This window comes from Argiope bruennichi, chromosome 9 (assembly GCF_947563725.1).
Source record: "Argiope bruennichi chromosome 9, qqArgBrue1.1, whole genome shotgun sequence".
NCBI classification, from domain to species: domain Eukaryota; kingdom Metazoa; phylum Arthropoda; class Arachnida; order Araneae; family Araneidae; genus Argiope; species Argiope bruennichi.
Genome location: NC_079159.1, coordinates 19,087,163 through 19,106,372, shown reverse-complemented (window position 1 = coordinate 19,106,372; position 19,210 = coordinate 19,087,163). Strand labels below are relative to the sequence as shown.

Below are 19,210 nucleotides of genomic sequence, written 5' to 3'. Positions count from 1 at the left end.
TTTAATGATATTTATTTAAAAATCATGATAATTTTTCTGAATTTTCGCATTTTTTAAAAATTCTTTTTAATTTCCGACAATAGATTAGATTACGTTGTTGTCCTAAAATTCAAACAGTTTCGATTTTTTTCATCAAATATTTTATTGCGTGATTTTCTTCCATTGTTAAAAGTTAAAGTAGAATTATTCTAATTAATAACTATATAGTTTACAAGATGAAAAAATGAAATTGCAATATCGCAAAATTTGGAAGATGGGTGAACTGGAAATTTAAGTTTTTAATGGCATTATGACATCATGGGATTGGTTTCACTTATAGAATAAACAAACTTTCAATAAGACAACTAAAACAACACAGTTTTAGTATGAAACAATTGGCAGATTTATGAACAGGAAATTTAATTATAATTAAATAAACGACTAATCTATAATTAAATATTAGCAATTTATCCATCAAAACAGCTAATTTCCTGAGGTGACTATTCAATGATCATTACAAAATTATTTTGTATTCTCTGTACAGCATGCATGATTCGTATCGTTGAATTTCACAGACGATCAGCCTTCCGAATATTCTGAGGATTAAGGTAACAGATGATTAAGGAAAGTGACAGATGGTTAAGTTTTTAACACTAAGGAATTATTTCTATTTTTAAAAACATAAAATCGAAGGTTCGAAGTATTAGCATTGTTTGATTCCTTCGGTGAAATACTTTTATGCTATTACCTAAAGATAAAATCGCATTCCGTTACGTATAGAATATTTTAAAACCTGTTCAAGGGCAATCCTAGATACATAAATCTGCTCTCCTTTCTTGTCACTTCATATTCAAGAATACTTCTTTAATAAAATAAGAATGATGGAAATGAAAGAAAGAATAAAAATCAATATGTTTTTTTTATTTTGAATTCTAAAATTTTTACTGACTTTCTATTGAATTTAAATTGAACTAAAATAACCACACTTTTGTTTGTTGTTATTTGGAATATGTATAACAGGTTCTATACAATAAGCAAAACTATATTGTTGTAATCATATTATAACAATTTTTAAAATACATTGAAAATAAATGAAAAATATTGTTCTGGAGCAAAACTGATAATACTGAGAAAATAATTCTTTGAATTTCAGTTTTCTAAATATACCTCTCGTATATTTTGAATCAAAATATTTCTTGTATAATTATGGTCTGAGATGTAGATCATAAAGCTCTAACAAATAGATTAGCAAAAATATGCACATGAAAAGAAAGAGTGAAAAAATATTTTAATCATTATTATTAGTAGTAATACCTATAACTTAAGATTTTCAAGTGGTGGAATTTTTTTGTCTCTCGGCTAGAAGTTGTTTAAATATCTAAGCAATACGCATGTTAACCCTGTATTATTCCTTAAAAATAGTAATGGAGTGTCCAGCGACATGAGATGTACAAAAATGCGAAGAAAGACCGAGCGACAATCTGCCAATTTAAAAAGAAAATGTGATCATAAATATCTTACATTAATGACATAATATAAAATATTTATAATATAAACTGAACATAAGAATCAGTATTTACATATAGGAAATATGAATAAAGAATGTTCTCTTTGCGGGGCTTTGAGTTTTGAATCGGAAGTAAGCTGATCGATAAATGTTTGTTAGCATCATGAAAAAATTAAGCTTCCAACGATGGACAAATGGGCAATGGAGTTTAAAACCTTGATAACTGGAACAGACGAGTATCCGTATAGTATCAGACAACATCAAGATTGACGAGCGAAAGCGAGCGGAGGACTAAGCCCCCTAGTATTCTTCAATATTGTTTGAACTCTCTAAAAAACATGCTTTGCTTTCTTCCCTAATGATCACGCATTTTTCTTACGGATGGCTTGAACTGATGGACATCCATGTGAAGCTCAATTGCTACGTAAACTGCTAATGGAGTTTACTTTCTAAATTGCCTATATAAAAAGGGTCAAAATTCACCAATTACTTTGGATTGTTTAGTTAGTTATATTAACGTCCCGTTGTAAAGCAACACTAGGGCTATTTATGGACGGACCTCGTCATTTTGAACCGCGGTCAGATGACGAGGACGACACCTTAGCTAGCACCCCCCTCTCCACACCACACCACACCACACCAGCGGGAGGACGTTTGGCCTGACGGATTTAGCGTGCAACAGACCCCCTTACACGACGGTTCTTCGGTGGAATCGGGTCTCGAACCTGAAACCTAACGGCTCACGAGCCAAGACCTTACCACCAGGCTCCCGTGGCCCTCCCAATTACTTTGGATGTTCCTTGGCAGTTAAAACGTTAAATGCCAAGCTGAATTCCTTCCAGTGTAATTTATATAGGCTCGCCGATCATCAGTGAGCCCCACGACAGTCAAGGGGAGAGTATATTTCAGAGATAGAGAGAATGTTCATAGAAAGGCGAATAATTAAAAAAAAACACCTTAGCAGTGAAGTTTCGTATTTTTCTAAGACTTATATGAGTAGTTACTAAGGAAAGTAAGTACATGTCTCGAAAAAGTATCTCTTTAGAAGTGTATGGAAAAAAAACTATATGCCTTTTGTAGCATTTAATGAAACCCAAGGCAAGTTATAAAAATACAAAAGAACCTAGATTAAAAATATTGTTGCAGTAAATAAAATTTTTATAGGCATTTCTTTAAAGATAATTGTTTGAAGAAAAGTGAATTCTGACCTCGGATAATGAATTCAAAAGGAACACAAGGAAATAAACGGAACCATTAAAATTGCATATTTCATGTCAATGATTGTTGTCATCAACCTTGAAATTTATTCGTTTAAGAATAAGCAGAATGTTTGGAAGTCACAATGCGTGAAATTTTACTTTCTGTTTACTTGTATACTCCAATGTGTTTGTGGGAGTTAATCAGTTATAAACTAAACTACATGAAAAAAGAGCAAAAGCAAAATACTTTTAATTATTTTTTTTTTGCTATAAATTCGATTTTTTTATAAGTGTAAGAAGTTATGAGAATTCTTTGAACTTATTTGAATACGATTTTCTTAAAAATTATATATTCCTAAAATGTATATGTTTTCAATTTTTTTTTTATCATTTCGATATATAATTGCCTGATTTTATAATATTTATATCTTTAACATTAAGTGTTTAAATTTGACCTATTTGGAATATGTAACACTAGATGAGAAACCAATATTTCTTAAGTAATATTTCCTTTCCGTTTAAATTAGTTTTTTATATAACTAGCTACTTATGGTGACTAATCAATTCGTATGGAGTATTGGAAGCTAAGATTTTCAATGAAATGTTTTATATAACGTTGTCTTAATGGCATCTTCAATAAAATATTTTAAGGTTTCAAATTTTGATAGCAATGCCGCTCATACTATTATGGAAGCCTTATACAGTTATATGTATTCATTGTAATATGCGATCCTTAAATTTTCTGTTAACTTCACTAAAATTTGAGCATTAATTCGAAGTGACAGTGATTAAATTAATACAAAAACTTTTTTATTGAAATTCAGAACACTTTTTAAAAATATGAACACAGAAAAGAGACTCGTCCAGCATTAATTTATATGCACTACAGAAAATATTTTATAATCTATACCATAAATCGTAGAATTATAATATAAATTCTTTCTGATTTATCATGAAAATAAGTTATTAATTTTAATTTCATAAAGATTAAATATTATAGAAAATAACATTTTATTTTGTTTCCATTAATTAATGTAATTCTGAAAAAATATGAAGCCTAAGTTCCATAGTCCTTTGATCCTATGAATCATATTCAATAAAATATTCATGACGCTCTAAATGAAAAAGAAAAGCTTTAGTCGAACAAATCCAACAAAGTAGTGAAAATTTAGACTAATTAGCGTTGTGGAAACTCTGAACGTTTATTGACGTTTTTCCAATGAAACGGTCACTGGTGTGGTCTGAATTCGCGCATTATTATAAGATAGCAATTTTCTATTTTTAAAATCAATTAGTTTTAGTCGTGACAGAGTTGAACTTTTTTTTTTATTTAAACTATTATTGTCCCAATAATTTGTTACTGGATATGAGCCATAGGACGAGGAGTCTGTATAAAAATGTAGAATTCGTGATTCACCAGAGCATTTATTGACTTCAACTGCATAAAATAATATTCTGTTCCATCTTATCTTTAAATGCATATGCCAGTAAAATATATTTAGAAATTAAGTGTTGACAACCAAATAAAATGGATATCATTCAATAAATATAAACAATGTTTTCCTTAAATACTACAAAATTATTGAATTAATAATAAAGATATTTTCAAGTTCACAAATATCTTTTTCTTAAATTTAATTTTCTAAAAAATATCTCGTTCCATAAATATTTCATTTCTTGCAGATGCGTGAGGGAAAATTACAATTTTATAGATTTAATTTGCACTAAAAGTAAATTTCAATTTCAATTTCAGTTTTTGTTAGCGAAAAAAAACAAAACCCTAATTTTCCCATGAAACAGGAAACTAGTTCTTTGGTTTCAGTTTATAGATGTAGGTTAAGCAGCTGGTAGCGGCAAGTAAAAAATTACCTTTGTTTTAGAAAGTGACTATTTTATATCAATGTATGATTAAATATGCACAATGAGAACTTATTCCTTTTCTGAATTAATTGTATTAGCCAATACACTTTTGACCAAAGCCAAAGCCAAATCAAATTGTGGCCTACTAGCTAATTTAAAAACATTTTGAATTATTTGCGTATACTTCATAATAATAATAAAATTCATGTTTTCTGAATTTTATTAAATTCATAGTCTTCACATCTTTTAAAATTCTCATTCATTACATATAAACTCTATTCAATATTTTATTGATGTAATTGAAAACTATAAAATACAGTGAATCTGAAAGCTTTCTCCATATCTGCCAGACTTGCCATGTTTGTGCAGGCTTTAGCCAGATTGGTTGTATATTACTCACATTTCCGCTGTGGTCTTGTTTGTTTATCTTGAATAAATTTTCAGTTGGTTGGTTTTTTGGCAAGTAATTATTTCATTAAAAGATTAAATGTGATTCTTTATATCATTTAAATCATTTTTCTAGTTGGTAGTATTGATCTGTCTTTTAGTATTTATAAACTTATTATCCGGTGAAAATTAGAGTGAATATTCTGTTTTTCTAACATTACACGTATTTTCTAATATGTAGAAATTAAGAACGCAGATTCTTATTAGGTGTAATTGCAACAAATTTTAAATTTATCAGTTTTAATTCCGATTGGGAAATTAAAATTATTTGTGCTTGAAATTAAAGGTTAGTAAGTTCTAAATAAAAAAATGAAAACACATTAATATTATGTAATAAAATTGTAACATATGCTCAGTTGGAAATAATATATAATTAATTGTTCACGATAGTTTGTAAATTAACTACGGCATTAACGTGACTCTGAAGATGTGTTTTATAGTATTTAAGATTGAGTTTTAAAATAATAAAAAACATTAAACAAAAAATTATCAAATACTTTAGCATGCTTTTTCGTAACAAAGACTTATTCAAGCTTATATATGTTATGAGATTACAAGATCAGATATGTATAGAAAAAAGAATATGCGCCATTTACTTTTTAAATTAAGAATATATTTTATTGATGTTTTTTTTTTTGCTTTCATACATGTAATTATTCATCCTTTCATTTCAATAAACTAATGTAATTGAACTAATCGCATATGCTAAAAAATTCTGAGTCGTTTTTTAGACTAGATTTCAAATATTTTAAAAATCTTTCCATAATTGAATCAAGTACGAATACGATGAGATTATGTCAACTGTAAATCAATATCAATATTTTAATCTACTTTTTTTACTACGGTTAAAAATTTACTCCAATTTTTAAAATCCTTTATATCACAAAATTCGTCACTCTTTATTAAAATTCATATTCATATCAAATTTTGAAATTTTTTTAAAAATGCAAATATGAATATTTAAATTATGTCAAGCTTTTATCATTATCAACAATATGTCTTAGTTGATATTAATCATGTCCATATCAACTCAAGTATCTCTAAAATGACTACAACAGGAAATGAAACTATCTATTGTCGCAAACACATTCAACCTTTTTTTCAGTGAAGGAAATGTAATTTTCTGACAAAGGTAAGTTCCTCAAAAATAACACATTTAAGAACAAAACGCATTATTAATTTAACAACAATTAATAATGAATTTATTCTTGTGTATCAGTTGGAGAATAAAAAAAATAAGGCCATTGAAATTTTTAAATGATGCCATGGCAAAAAGTCTAATGTTAATTTTTCCATTCATTAGAGATTTCCATTGATTTCAATTTTTAATGATAAAATTATTAAATATATTTTTTATCTCGTCATTTTGAACATGTGTGTCTCAAAACAAACTTGGAAATTTTTTTTATTTTAACAATAAATTTCAATGAAATTTACTGGACATGAAATTTGCCACATATAAGAGTATGAACAAATGTTTCAGTGCCGATATAATCATATTTAATTAACCTGTATAAAATAGTCTTGTATTTCCTATTGTTTAAAAAAATGCATATTTTTTGCACAAATTTTAAAGAATTTAATATTATTTTTGAAAATAAAAATCAATGTAAATCCTTTGGAAATAACATATATGTCTTTTAAAAAATGTGTTATAATAATTTGTGGTATCTTATTGGAAAGTGTAACTGTATACAATTCCTGAACCGGTATTTGCGTGCAGAAAGTATAAATAGAAACGAAAAGGATATTGAATTTTTCTCTCAATATTTATCAGTCTTCGTACTGGTACCATATACAAGAAATTAGATAAAAATTTGAAAAATATAAACTCGTAAGCTGTTCATGTGAACTCCCATCCACCTCGTGTAGTTAAAACGGTCGAACCTATCCATGCTCATCTAGTTGATGTATTTTCTGTCCCAGCTGTCCACGTGGTAGAATAAGGGTATTACAGAGTTTGTCTTGGGATATGCTGGTCTTCTTGGAGGTCATAATGGGGCTGTCAGTTTCAAAATCCCCTCTGATGAAGGAGCTGTCAGAGGATATGACAGCATATTAACGAATGTAGTTTTAAAAACAAATATTTAGTTAGGATTTTCTTCTTTTGAGTAGTCATTATATTTGTTCACTATAATATATATAATTAAAATTTGATATTTAAATTTTATTTCGATAAAATATTGGAATAATTTTAAACCGATGAATAAAGATGCTATTTATATTATTTTTTTTTGTCTGAAATGATTTCTAAAGCCATAAGAAAATGTGGAATTACTTTTCCACACTCCATGAACTGGGTTTTAGACATGGCCATAACATCACACAGTCTTCTTAAGAGACAAATCTTCAAAGAATTCATGGAGAAATTGTCCATTTTGCAACGCCTTTGAAGCATAGTGGTTTCGTTTGAGTTCACCTAGCCTTTTATTTTTTCTAAGCCATGCATGCCGATAAGATTTGTCACAGTTAGAACACAGAATTTGTCAAGTTACGGGATGGCTTCAAGCTGCCCTTTAATTTGTATCAAATGTACGAAAAAAAAATAATAAATTGCCATTTTCATTCCCATACCGTGTATTTGATTTAATTTAATTATTTTCCACATGAAATTCAGTAGTTCTCTTTTCTGTGTCTCAAAGGGTTAATTGGAGGAACTGTCATTGGATATGATGGTATATTGCTTTAAGCCTTATTTTTTCATTCCAGCTATTTTCTTTAAAACTGTAAGTTTATAAACACTATTTAAAGAAGTATTCAATTACATTGAAAATTTGATCTAAATTTAGAGATTTGGCAACTAGTACACCATTATATATTTAATTGAAAATATTTAGACAATCCCATTTGTAAACTTGATTAAAAGATTGATGAATAAAATGATATAAGCAGGTTTTTTTTTTTTTTGCTTTTTATTCTTATTTGGTAAATGATAATATCAGGAAATTATTAAAAAAAATCAGAGTCATTACTTTTTATTTATTTTTTATCCAATTTATTATCTTAATATTTTTGAAAAATTTCATTCTAAAACAATATTTTCACATCCTCAAATTTTTTTCTCACTTTCTTACAGTGAGCTTTCGGTAATATGTGACAATGTGATATTTATTTAGAAGTTATATATAAAGAAATATTTGGATATTGTGAGGATGAAAATAGATTTCGAGCAATTTTGGAAGTCTCAGATGAAAGTTATTGGCTGTTAATATGAATTACATTTTATAGAGTCTAACCTCCTGAAACTAAAATCAGACAACATTAATAGTTACCAAAAAAAATAATGAAAAATTCGTTTTCAGCCTCATACAATATCTTTGATTACAGATTGTATATATCAGACGATTTTCTTTTTTCAATTAAATTAAAATATTTGAGGCTTTTGGATTGAAATTGAAAAATGAATCCACTTAGAACAATTCAAAGTATTACAATCTCTGCTCCAAAATAAATCTAAATAAAATTGAGGTAACTTCTACTATAAAGTTGAAACATTTCTTGTCTCACGTGAACTGAACTTCGAGAAAACTACTTTTTCACCACAACAAACTGCTTAGAAGCTTTATAATATAACATGTGGCTTGAAATAAAACGCATAAGGAATGAGAATTGGCATATATATATATATATATTTTAAACTTTCTGGTAAGAAATGTCATTTTTAGTAAATTCTTGGAGTTAATTTACATCAGCTAGTAAGAGTGAATATTTCTATTTTAGGATGTGTGAGGGTTTTAAAATTAAACAGTTTGATCACGTGTCTCTGAATAATTTGTAATACTATTCCTTTTTTTAATCAATAAAAAAAGGTGCCTTTTTTTCAGTACCATGCGTTTGAATATTGTTAATCAAAATTGTGCAAAAATCACTCTGTTCGTGCCTAGCCCGAGGATTGTAGATTCTCTGCCTACATCCGTAATTTATACTAGACTGGCATGCGGTAACTATGTGCGACTTCTATAATTATTGTGGTCATCCTGCTTTCATCAAGATGACGTCGCATTTTAAGCTGCGTGCTCATGCCAGCGATTTAAAAAACTTTAAATAAAAATGTTTTTTTTTTTTTTAAATAAGGAGTTTTTGCTAGTTAATGGAGTACATTACGAAATATAAAAATCTCGTGAACACAGAAAAAAAAATACAGTTATCTCGTGCATCGCATGGTTAATCCGCTGGCAGGAGCACGCAGCTTAAAATGCGACGTCATCTTGATGAAAGCAGGGTGGTCACATTATGATGTGAGTTGGAAGAGGGTTGTTTTGAATTCTCGTTTAATAATAAGAATTAAAGACATTATTCACCTAAAAATACTAATAAACAAAAAAAATGCCAAGCGTATCGAATAAAATTAATCCATAACATGTTATCTCTCATAACATGTTCATGCAGAATGTGGCAATTTCTGATCATTAATTTTGTCTTCAGATCACAATCAAAACCTACGAGTTTGCATCAAAATGCATGGGTCAAATCGCAATATTAAATTTATTGAAGTAAGTTAGTCCACATCATATTATTTTTGAAATGTTAAATCTAGATCTACCATGTAAAGTAGATATGTACGTGATAATTCTATATGAATGAAACATTTTTCTACTGCTATGGTGTGGCTAAGAAAACAGTAATTTCTGATTATCAATTTTGTGTTCTGATTGGGTTAAAAACCTACAAAATTTCAATAAAAATACACTTTTGTTATAACAGCATATTAAACTAAAATATTTACCATACCATAGAAATTGTTAATTTATATAGAATTAAGTAGTAAAACATATTCAGTGATTAACTTAAAACGATATTATAAATACTAATACGCTGTTTATCATTTCTCAAAATGATAATTAGTGTTTTCGTTTTTGTACAAGAAATTATTTTGTTGTAACAAGAAACTATTACAATTTTTCCAACAATGATTCAGAACTGAAATCGATTTACTTAACATAAAGTTTTGTTCACTTTCATAGATTTGAAAACCACATTTCTAAAAAAAAAAAAAAAAAAATCCACTTTCCTAATAATTTTCTCAGAAAACCTTTTTATCTCTTTTTAAATCTATATTAGAGATATTTTCGATATAAGTTTATATTTTTAAAGCTAGGTCAAAAATGGTTTCAAAAATTATAGAAGTCGAAAATATTTTTAATACAAAATGTTCTTTTCAATATCAAATTCTTAAGAAAATTTGAGCAGCTATAACTGAACAAGTTTCATAATTTTTTATTAGATTTGGTGACAAAAAGTAAAGAAATCTTAGGATTGTTTCGTAATCTGCTGAAACTGCTAGAAACTAAAAGAGAAAGAAATCTTAGAGAGACACTGAGACCCAAACAGGTAACTAATAAACACTGATGAAAAGTTTTTCGTTATTGTTAAACAATGTTAATACCAAACGGTTTAAGCATAAAGAAATTTTTTTTGTCATTTTTTCCATCACAAAACCAATTATAACTATAATTCATATTTAGGTAGGATCATGTATGTTTATTTATATTACACAGCTGTCTACGTCATGTGAACTCTGCAAGATCGCACTGTTAAATTATTGCTTTTTAGTGTAACTTATTAATTCTTTCACTTATTAAGTTTCAATAAATTACAATTATAATATTCAAATAGAAAAATATTGTAAAATTATTTACAATAGCATTTTTAACATTTTAGATCATCGATATAAACAATGTCTTTTATTTACATTATTATTATAATTATTATATTATATTATTTATGTTATATTATTTTAGATTATTAAAATATATTTTGGCATGAAACAAACCTGTTGGTGCAAAAATTATCTCTGAAAATATTGAAAAAATAACCAAAAACCAAAATTTTTTAGTTTCGAAGCTTCTTGTTCTGCGTGGACTTGGTAATTAATAATTTAGGTGTTTTATTTCTTGAAAGATAAGTAAAATATGCAAGCAGACTGCCTTGCGAAATATTAGAAATTTATGATTAAAATCATTCATCAGAAAAATAACAATTAAAATTCTAAGCAGAGCTTAAAAAACCGAAATAATAAAATATTTCCGTGTTTTTTCATTTAATCTTAATTATTTTAGTCAAACAACGTTTCGAAAATTTTAATCCGTATTATCAAAGCATGTCCTATTCAGTAGATTATAGGTTGCATTGAATCAAATGCATTATAGCTAAGATCATTTTTATGTCCAACAGACATTAGATTACTTTTTATAAAGAAAAAAAGCTATTTTTTGCTGAATGTACGAACAAACACTTCTACAAATTCTTCTTTGTTTAATTATCTAACACTCGCAAACATTTCAAACTCTTAAGGGAAATAAAGAAGCATTTTGAAATCACATGAATTCAATTTTATTTAAACATCCAATTTCAATGAGAAAGAGAAGAAAGAGAAAGGAAATATTATTTTGTGAAAAGTAGAGTAGGATATAATTACAAAAAATATAAACAGATTTAACTTTCAGAAATAGAACAGCCTTAAGCAAAAACACGAAAGAATAAAAATGTACAAGTAGAAAATAAAAATGTTAAAATAAGAAGATAATCAATTATTATTAGCACATAGAGCGAATAATAAAGACTACCAGTAGTAAAAATTACAGTCTCCATGCTTAAGAGTGCTCCAAAACCAAAGAAAAGTTAAGAGATCGAAGATTTAATACAGGAAGAAATACAGAGTTTTATACAATATTCAAGAATAAAGTTCTAGATTTCCGATTTGGCGAAGTCGAATGATTTAACTGGTGGATTATGATTATTTACTGGCTCAATCTGACGAATCGGCTGTCATACCCTCTGATAGCTCCACCAACCAAGGGGGCTCCATAGTTGACTATACCTCCGTAACCTCCCAAAAGACCACTGTATCCCAAGGATCCTCCATATCCATTGTATCCGAGTCCATACCCTCCATAGCCAAGACCATTGTATCCGAGACCATAACCTCCATAGCTAAGGCCATTGTATCCGAGACCATAACCTCCGTTTCCAAGACCATTGTATCCGAGACCATAACCACCATATCCTGCACCTCCATAGACAGCTGGGACGACAGCTACACCAGTTGGGCGAGAAAGGAAGGGTTCAGCTGCACCACGAGCATAGGGATCGTCAGAGATGATCTGGACAGCGGCGGGGTTCTGGTTGGCTGTCCCGGGTTCGTTGGTTTTTACTTGAGCTCTGAAACCAGCATGGTCAGCAACGTAGTTGACTTTACGAGCGATTCCTCTATCATCGGTGAAACCGTAACTTCCTACAACTGCTCCAGCACCATTTCCAGACTCCTCTCGGTGCTGTTCACCATGCTTGTCCTTGACAGAGTATCCGAATTTGTATGGTTGGGGATGATGTGCCTGTAGAAAATATTGTTTTAATTTATGAAATTAGAATTCTAAATTAATTATATTATTCAACTTACTTATAAAATTGTTTCTCTAACTCATGACATTAATTGTTTCCCTAACATTTTATGACATTTATTGTCACAAGATATATTTTTTTTAAATTTCGATTTTGTATATACATTAATGATTTTGGCAAGGCTTTAGAAGCTCTCTTCAGAAAAAGTCATTACTCAAAATGTTTTTTTGATGCCATGATTTAGGATTTTTTTTGTTTAATACGTTAATTTTTTTGAAAAAAAAATTAAAAATATTAAAAATTGAGGCACTGGCGTAGTTAACTAATAGAAACGAAGTAACTTATTCATTGCAATGGGATAGAAGTGTAGCATTTATTTGCATTTCTAAAATACGAAAATCGTAAAAAAACAACAAAAAAATATAAATAAAAGTTTATAACTTCTTTAGATACTGTTATATTTTGACTGGAATCATTATTTTTCAGTTTATATATTTTTTTCTCTTCTTATTTCAATTGCTATCTTTGTTTTGATAATGATTTTAATTTTTTTCTCAATGATTTTTAATTTTGTGCTATTATGTAATAATATACTATTACGTTCTTGAAAATTGTTTTTAATATGCAAAACATCTTTTTATTTGAAAGTAAGTATGAAAATATAAAATGGGAAAAAAATAGGGTACTATTATTATGGATTATAAAGCAGGCGTTGAAAAAAGTATGGATAAATTTTGCATGACATGCTCTACATAAAATACATCTTATTTATAGAAAATGAAAAAAGAAGTTTTATCAAGAATTTTAAAGAATGATTTTTTCATGAATTTTTATTGATGAAATTTTTTATAGTTTGAAATATACATAATGATAATAATTATAAATAATGATAATATTTTGACATAATGTAAAAAATATCTTATTACTTATCACTTAAAAAGTTCACATTTCTCTATATATAAATACAGTACTCCATGAGGAAAATACTTCTTTTTATTATACATTCAGAAAGAATACTCACATCATAACCACCATCGGCAGAAGCCAACGCGATGCAAGAAAGAAGAGCTACAATAAACATCTAAAAGTAGAAAAATATTTTTATTAAGTATAAAATGAACATTAATAAATATAATTATATTTTACATTAAAATAACATTTTATTATATATAGAAGATTAATTAAAAGAAACTTATAATGATATTTTAAAATAACATTCAAAAATCAACTTGGAGTTATTTGCTGTAGATATCATTAAGAATATTACTATCAAAATGCTTAAAAATTATTGTATGTATGAGTAAAAACAGATAATTTATTTCTTTATTCCTTTAAAATTGAAATAAACTATTTTCTTGACAGTTTAAAAATGCAAGTTTTATACTCTAATTTTCAAAAATGAACGTGATATAATTTACTGTGGACCTTATAAAACTTTATTACAATTAAAACGCATAAAAAATTAAATATAAGTAAAAAATAATTAAGTTCTTTATTTCTTTAAGAAATTACATAGACAGAAATAATACAGAAAAATGCTTTCACATAGTCAAACAGAAATGTTAAATCCTGCGTTTATTGGATAAATTGATAAAAATAAAATAAATAGTTAAAAATAATTAATCATGTAGTACTAATAATGTAAAATAATAATTAAAAATTGATAATAATAAGACTCAGTTTATTCTGTTCTAATTTATTTTAAAAGTCAGTTTCGATACCATTCCATAAATACAATGAAAATATTTTATATCCTTGTTGATTCCACAGTTCACAGTCATATGATACATATGATTGTGAGGATAAAGATACACCTGAATGAAAAAACAGCATTAATAGAGGGTGGAAAAACCCGAGAAGTTATATTTTTTTGTATTTATTGTATTTTTTTTTTAATTTTGTGATTAGATTAGTACGATTTCTTTACATATAACAGTGAAAAATCCAAGGCATCTATTCCTAAACAATCAAGCATTTGCATTCAAAGTAATTTTGTTGATATCTAAAGGAAAATAAAAACAGAAAAAATAAAACGATTCTAAAAAGATGACTACTAAAAAGCTTTTTAAAAAATATCTCTAACTTTAAATCAAAACTTACCTTGATCTCTACAAGTTCGATTACAGATACTGAGAGAATGTGTAGCCAACTTCCTTTTATATCTAACTCTGTTGTAATATTGTTGTTATGTTAGGTCACAATCTTGACATTGTTTCGCTGAAATCCACATTTGAGGATTTTAGAAAGATTAACATATTTTTTTTTCTATCCCTGCGACATTATTTTCACTAATCCCTCTTTGTCATTCAATTTGACCTTGGAAATTCGTCAAGCGCTTTCAAGTAAGCATCGAATTTCCAGGAAATTTCTAAGATTATTGATTATAGAATAAATTAATTTTAATCCATAAACGGTTAAATGCAAAAAGTGAACGAACATAGAATAGATAATATAATTTCGGAACAACTAAAAATATTTGGGGAGATTAATTAGAATTAATACTTTGTTTTTGTAAACGGTATTTCTTATTGACCGTGGAACTATTTCTGTTATTCAAAAAAGTCTGAAATTTATTAAATTCGTATGAAAATACTACTTGCAAACTTTGTAGAATTATTTATTTCGGATTTTTATTTATTGCATCAATTGAAACTAATATCAGATAATTTGTACACAAGTTTGTGATATCTTTTAATATAATTTTTGTGTTTTTAACCCTCATCAGTGTAAGAATTTATATTATCATCATTATAATATGTGTTTTTTAAATTAAATTCAAATGATTAATTTTTTATTATAATATACTTAGAAATATTTCATTTAAAAAAAGAAGTTTCTGAGTTAAAAAAAAAATGCTTTGTCAACTGACGTTTGTAATTAATTTATTAATTTTATTATATTTGATTTTAACAAAAAAATTTTAAATTGAAATTAATAAATTATTTACCTCATTAAAATATTTATACTATTCAGAAATATATTTCTTGATTTTCATATATAGTTTCCTTTAAAACTGAATATAAATCATTTGTTACTAACACAGAAAGGTGAATATGACATGTAATATTAAGTAGATATTATAAAAGTGAGATTTCTTCTATTAAGCTAGACTAGTTTGAAAATGTTTCTAGAAAAAGTAAGTTACTGATCATGCTCTGGCCTAATTATGCATTTATAGTTTCTTGATGTTATATTTTTCAAAAAAGTTAGAAAAAATATTAAATTAATGCAATGGCTTTTGCATTATTAAATATTTTCGTTGTCATATCATTTATAATGATTATGGATTTGAAACTATCTTTTAGAATATAATAATATTTTTCTCATGCACATATTTAATTTATACAAATCAGATTAGAAAAAAAAATATTGATAAAATGAAGCAAATAAATTTTGGAATCGGGAAAATAATTATTTAAAATATTTGTAGATTAAAAGTAGTAATAGATTTGGGAATTGCATTTATACCAAACAGTTTTCTTCTTTGAGGTTGATTTCGTAAATGTTTTAATTGCAGAAAAAATTAGATATAAACATTTAAAGCTTGAGCTAAAACATAGAAAAAAAGTTTCCAGAATCCAGAAAAATTACACATCTTGATATTATTACAAAATTGATACTTTACAGCAGTAAATAAAATTATTACTTATCGAGCGCCATTATTAGATTTGTATTTCCATATTGAAACCATGAATAAGAGATTCTTCTTTTTCAGTATTAAGCATTTTCAAGTGTCTCTACATATTTCAAAGCTGGGAAAATGCGGTATTATCTTTGCAAAGACTTCCTTTGATAGAAACTGATTTCATTGAAAGAAGGTGATTTTCAAAATGAAATATAACAAAATCAACATTCTAATTATAATTCCATTTCTGTGCCCTGTTACAATTCTGACATAAATTAACAATCTATGGCTCACAAATAAATGATACATACTCATTTACTTGTGATAACAGGCCGGGATAGCCTGGTTGGTAGTGCGTTGGTAGGGCGAGTTCGAACCCCGCCGGCCGAAGACTCCCCGAGTGTATGCTGGATGACGCTCGTATAAATCTGTCGTGGTCACAAAGTCCTCCATGTCAAGAGTAATACCACTGGGGGTACTGCATCAGGGGTGATCATTCTCTGATTCAAGTCTAAATTACGATCTGTGGATCAATTAAATTGATCTGTGTGTGACAGAAATGCATGAATGAAGTCCGCCACGTAAAAAGGTTTGTGACGTGTGTGTAGCTAAGTCGTTCTCTTGGCCCTAGAGGGTGCTATGAAAAAAACAAGAGATGTACCCTTGGCTTAAAACCACAAATGACTTCTTAAAGTCAGTGTTATTTTCTAGAACAAGAGCTATTAGAAACAATAAGAACTTGTGATTGTATTCATTAATGAAATAAATTCGTTGATAGAAACACTTTCGCTTTCAAAATGTGCTCCCATTTTGTGTGTGTGTGTTCTACTTGCAGTTTAATTTGATGGGTCAAATGCAATTTATTGCAATATATGATATTTTTTCTCCTTTAAACAATACTTTTTTTGCAAGAAACTTATATACAAGACAATCACAGCTGTTTTTCATTTTCAAAATTTTGTAGGAGAGTTTTGTTATTATTGTTCTATAAATTTCCTAACCTATTTGTAATTTCATTTTTAAATTTGAATGGCAAACTAAATTTTAGGCAAAGAATGAAACATGAGAGATTTGAACATATATGCATACTCGAGGGTTTTATTTTCCAGCATGAAATCGCATTTTAGACAGTTTATTGTAGAATCATTAATACACATACGCACACACACTTGGGAAGAGCGCAAAAATTAAATTGCATTGCCACATGATATTTGAAATCGACGATACATTTCAAACTTTGCCAATTACCATTTGGTATTGCATAAAATTCTAAGGGTCTGTGATTTAAAGTATGGTTATCATGGTAACGAAGCTGCTACTAGAAAATACAGAAATACGTTTAATAATTAGTCTTCAGAAAACTTGAAAAAGTTTCAGTGTAATAATATTAATTTAAAAGAGTTAATTAGTTGACTTGTAATATAAGATGAATTTTTTTATTCCTTATAGAACTTACATCAAAATCTTTAACTTTTCCATATACTTTAATGCTTTGATATCACTTACGTGTAAATAGAAAAAATTTAGCTAGTATTGATTTATTTCTTACCCTTGGAGAAACGGAAGAAGTAGGAAGGGAATATACTTGGCTTCAAGAGAGTAATTTCTGTGATATATGACTTCTCAAGATTCACATCCTAAATGAAATCTCACTTATGATGCAATGTCTCCTGGTAAAATATTTATGAAATAAAAAAACAAATGTTATCTCAACTGTTCTTTTTTTCTTGTAAATATGTTGCATACAGACAATCGTATACTCAATTGAAAACATATTAAGTAATTATCATGCAACATACACAGATAATTGATTAAAGTTTGGAAAAAATCAAGATATATGAAAAATGGCGTGAATATAGTGATTATAAATATATAATTTTTTTAAAAAACTTTTTTTATTTGCAGGCTAATTCAAAATATTTTCATATAAAGAGAAATTCAGCAGAAATTTAATTAGAAATTTTGGATCAATTATCTTAGGCAAGAAAATTTTGTTTGATCAAAACCATCAACATAAAGTAAAAATAAAGCTATATAAAAATATAGTTATAAATAGATATTTATAAAAGTAATAAAATATAATTACTGAATTAAATTTAAGCTAGCTGATTCTGTTTTTATTCTATATAATTTAGTAAAAGAATTGTAGCCCAGTATTTAAACTGTTGGGACAAGATAGCAAGCCTGTTAGAGTTTTTATCTAGTGTTAATCTAGATTAATTAATTTTATCTAGTGTTTCCATCTCTGATAGATGGAAAAGGAGTTGTGAGCTTTCGATCTGCTGGGAAATTAAGGATACAAAAAATATACTATTAGGAAATAATTTTTTGCATATACTAAACCTGTATATAAAATAATAGTTATACTTTTATATAAAATGCAGGACAAAACAATGGACCCATTATACGAAAGAACTGACTCAACTTATAAAGCTTTATTTATTGTTACAATACAAAAGCTTTTTATTAATGCACATTTTATTTACTTAAAAGCACAAAATTTGTGCTTATGTTGCAATTTCAATTTAAATCTCCTAATCTTTATTTTTTTATTCATTCTAAAGTTTACACAAATAATATTAAAAATGCATTAATATTAAATATTGCATGCTTCATTCCGATTTTCTTTATTTATTTTAATTGAGTGAAGTACATCTTGAATTGTTTAAATAATTACATGAGAACCAAATGCAGTTCTGAAATATTTCAACTTTTTAAGCATTTTCAGTGATTGTAGCACTTTAATTCCACGAAATCAGTTTCCTTTTATTTATAAATATACGATAAAAAGTAGATATTTCATATTCATATGTATGTTTTCTGAAAATTCAGGAAAAAATTAATTTGGAGTTTTCAGAGATTTAATCATGCGAAAAAAAAAACGTTAATAGAAAGTAATATTTTAGTATTTAAAGTTATTAAAATAAAGTAATAAGGAATAGTCATTAAAACTGAACACTAATGATATTGAATAATTTTCATGCCCAGAGAAAAATGGACAGAAAATTGGTTTCATTCATTAATGTGTAGAGAAATTGATTTAAGAATTAATATTCTGTATAGGCGCGAAATGATTCTTTTAAAATGTTATAATTCAAATTGTTTTCGCATGTTAAATCGTTAACCTGAATTCTCTTTCGAATCTCTTCTATTTTTTACTATTTGTCTATTCGTATTTTACTTGTTTTAATTTTTTACTACTCGTGTATTTAAGTGGCATAATTAAAAAGAAAATTTTAAACTTTGAAACGA

The 19,210-nt window shown here is 27.4% G+C and overlaps 1 protein-coding gene across 1 annotated transcript in view; it reads right to left on the bottom strand.

The window, feature by feature from the left end:
- LOC129984887 (pupal cuticle protein 36-like) overlaps positions 1-19,210 on the bottom strand; it is a 28,310-nt gene that overhangs the window by 3,622 nt on the left and 5,478 nt on the right. Inside the window, exons 3-5 of the mRNA XM_056094843.1 lie at positions 13,355-13,414; positions 11,737-12,326; positions 6,948-7,027 (exon numbers count right to left, since the gene is read on the bottom strand). Coding sequence (XP_055950818.1) covers positions 6,948-7,027; positions 11,737-12,326; positions 13,355-13,414 — 730 coding nt within the window. The remainder of the gene's footprint in view (positions 1-6,947; positions 7,028-11,736; positions 12,327-13,354; positions 13,415-19,210) is intronic.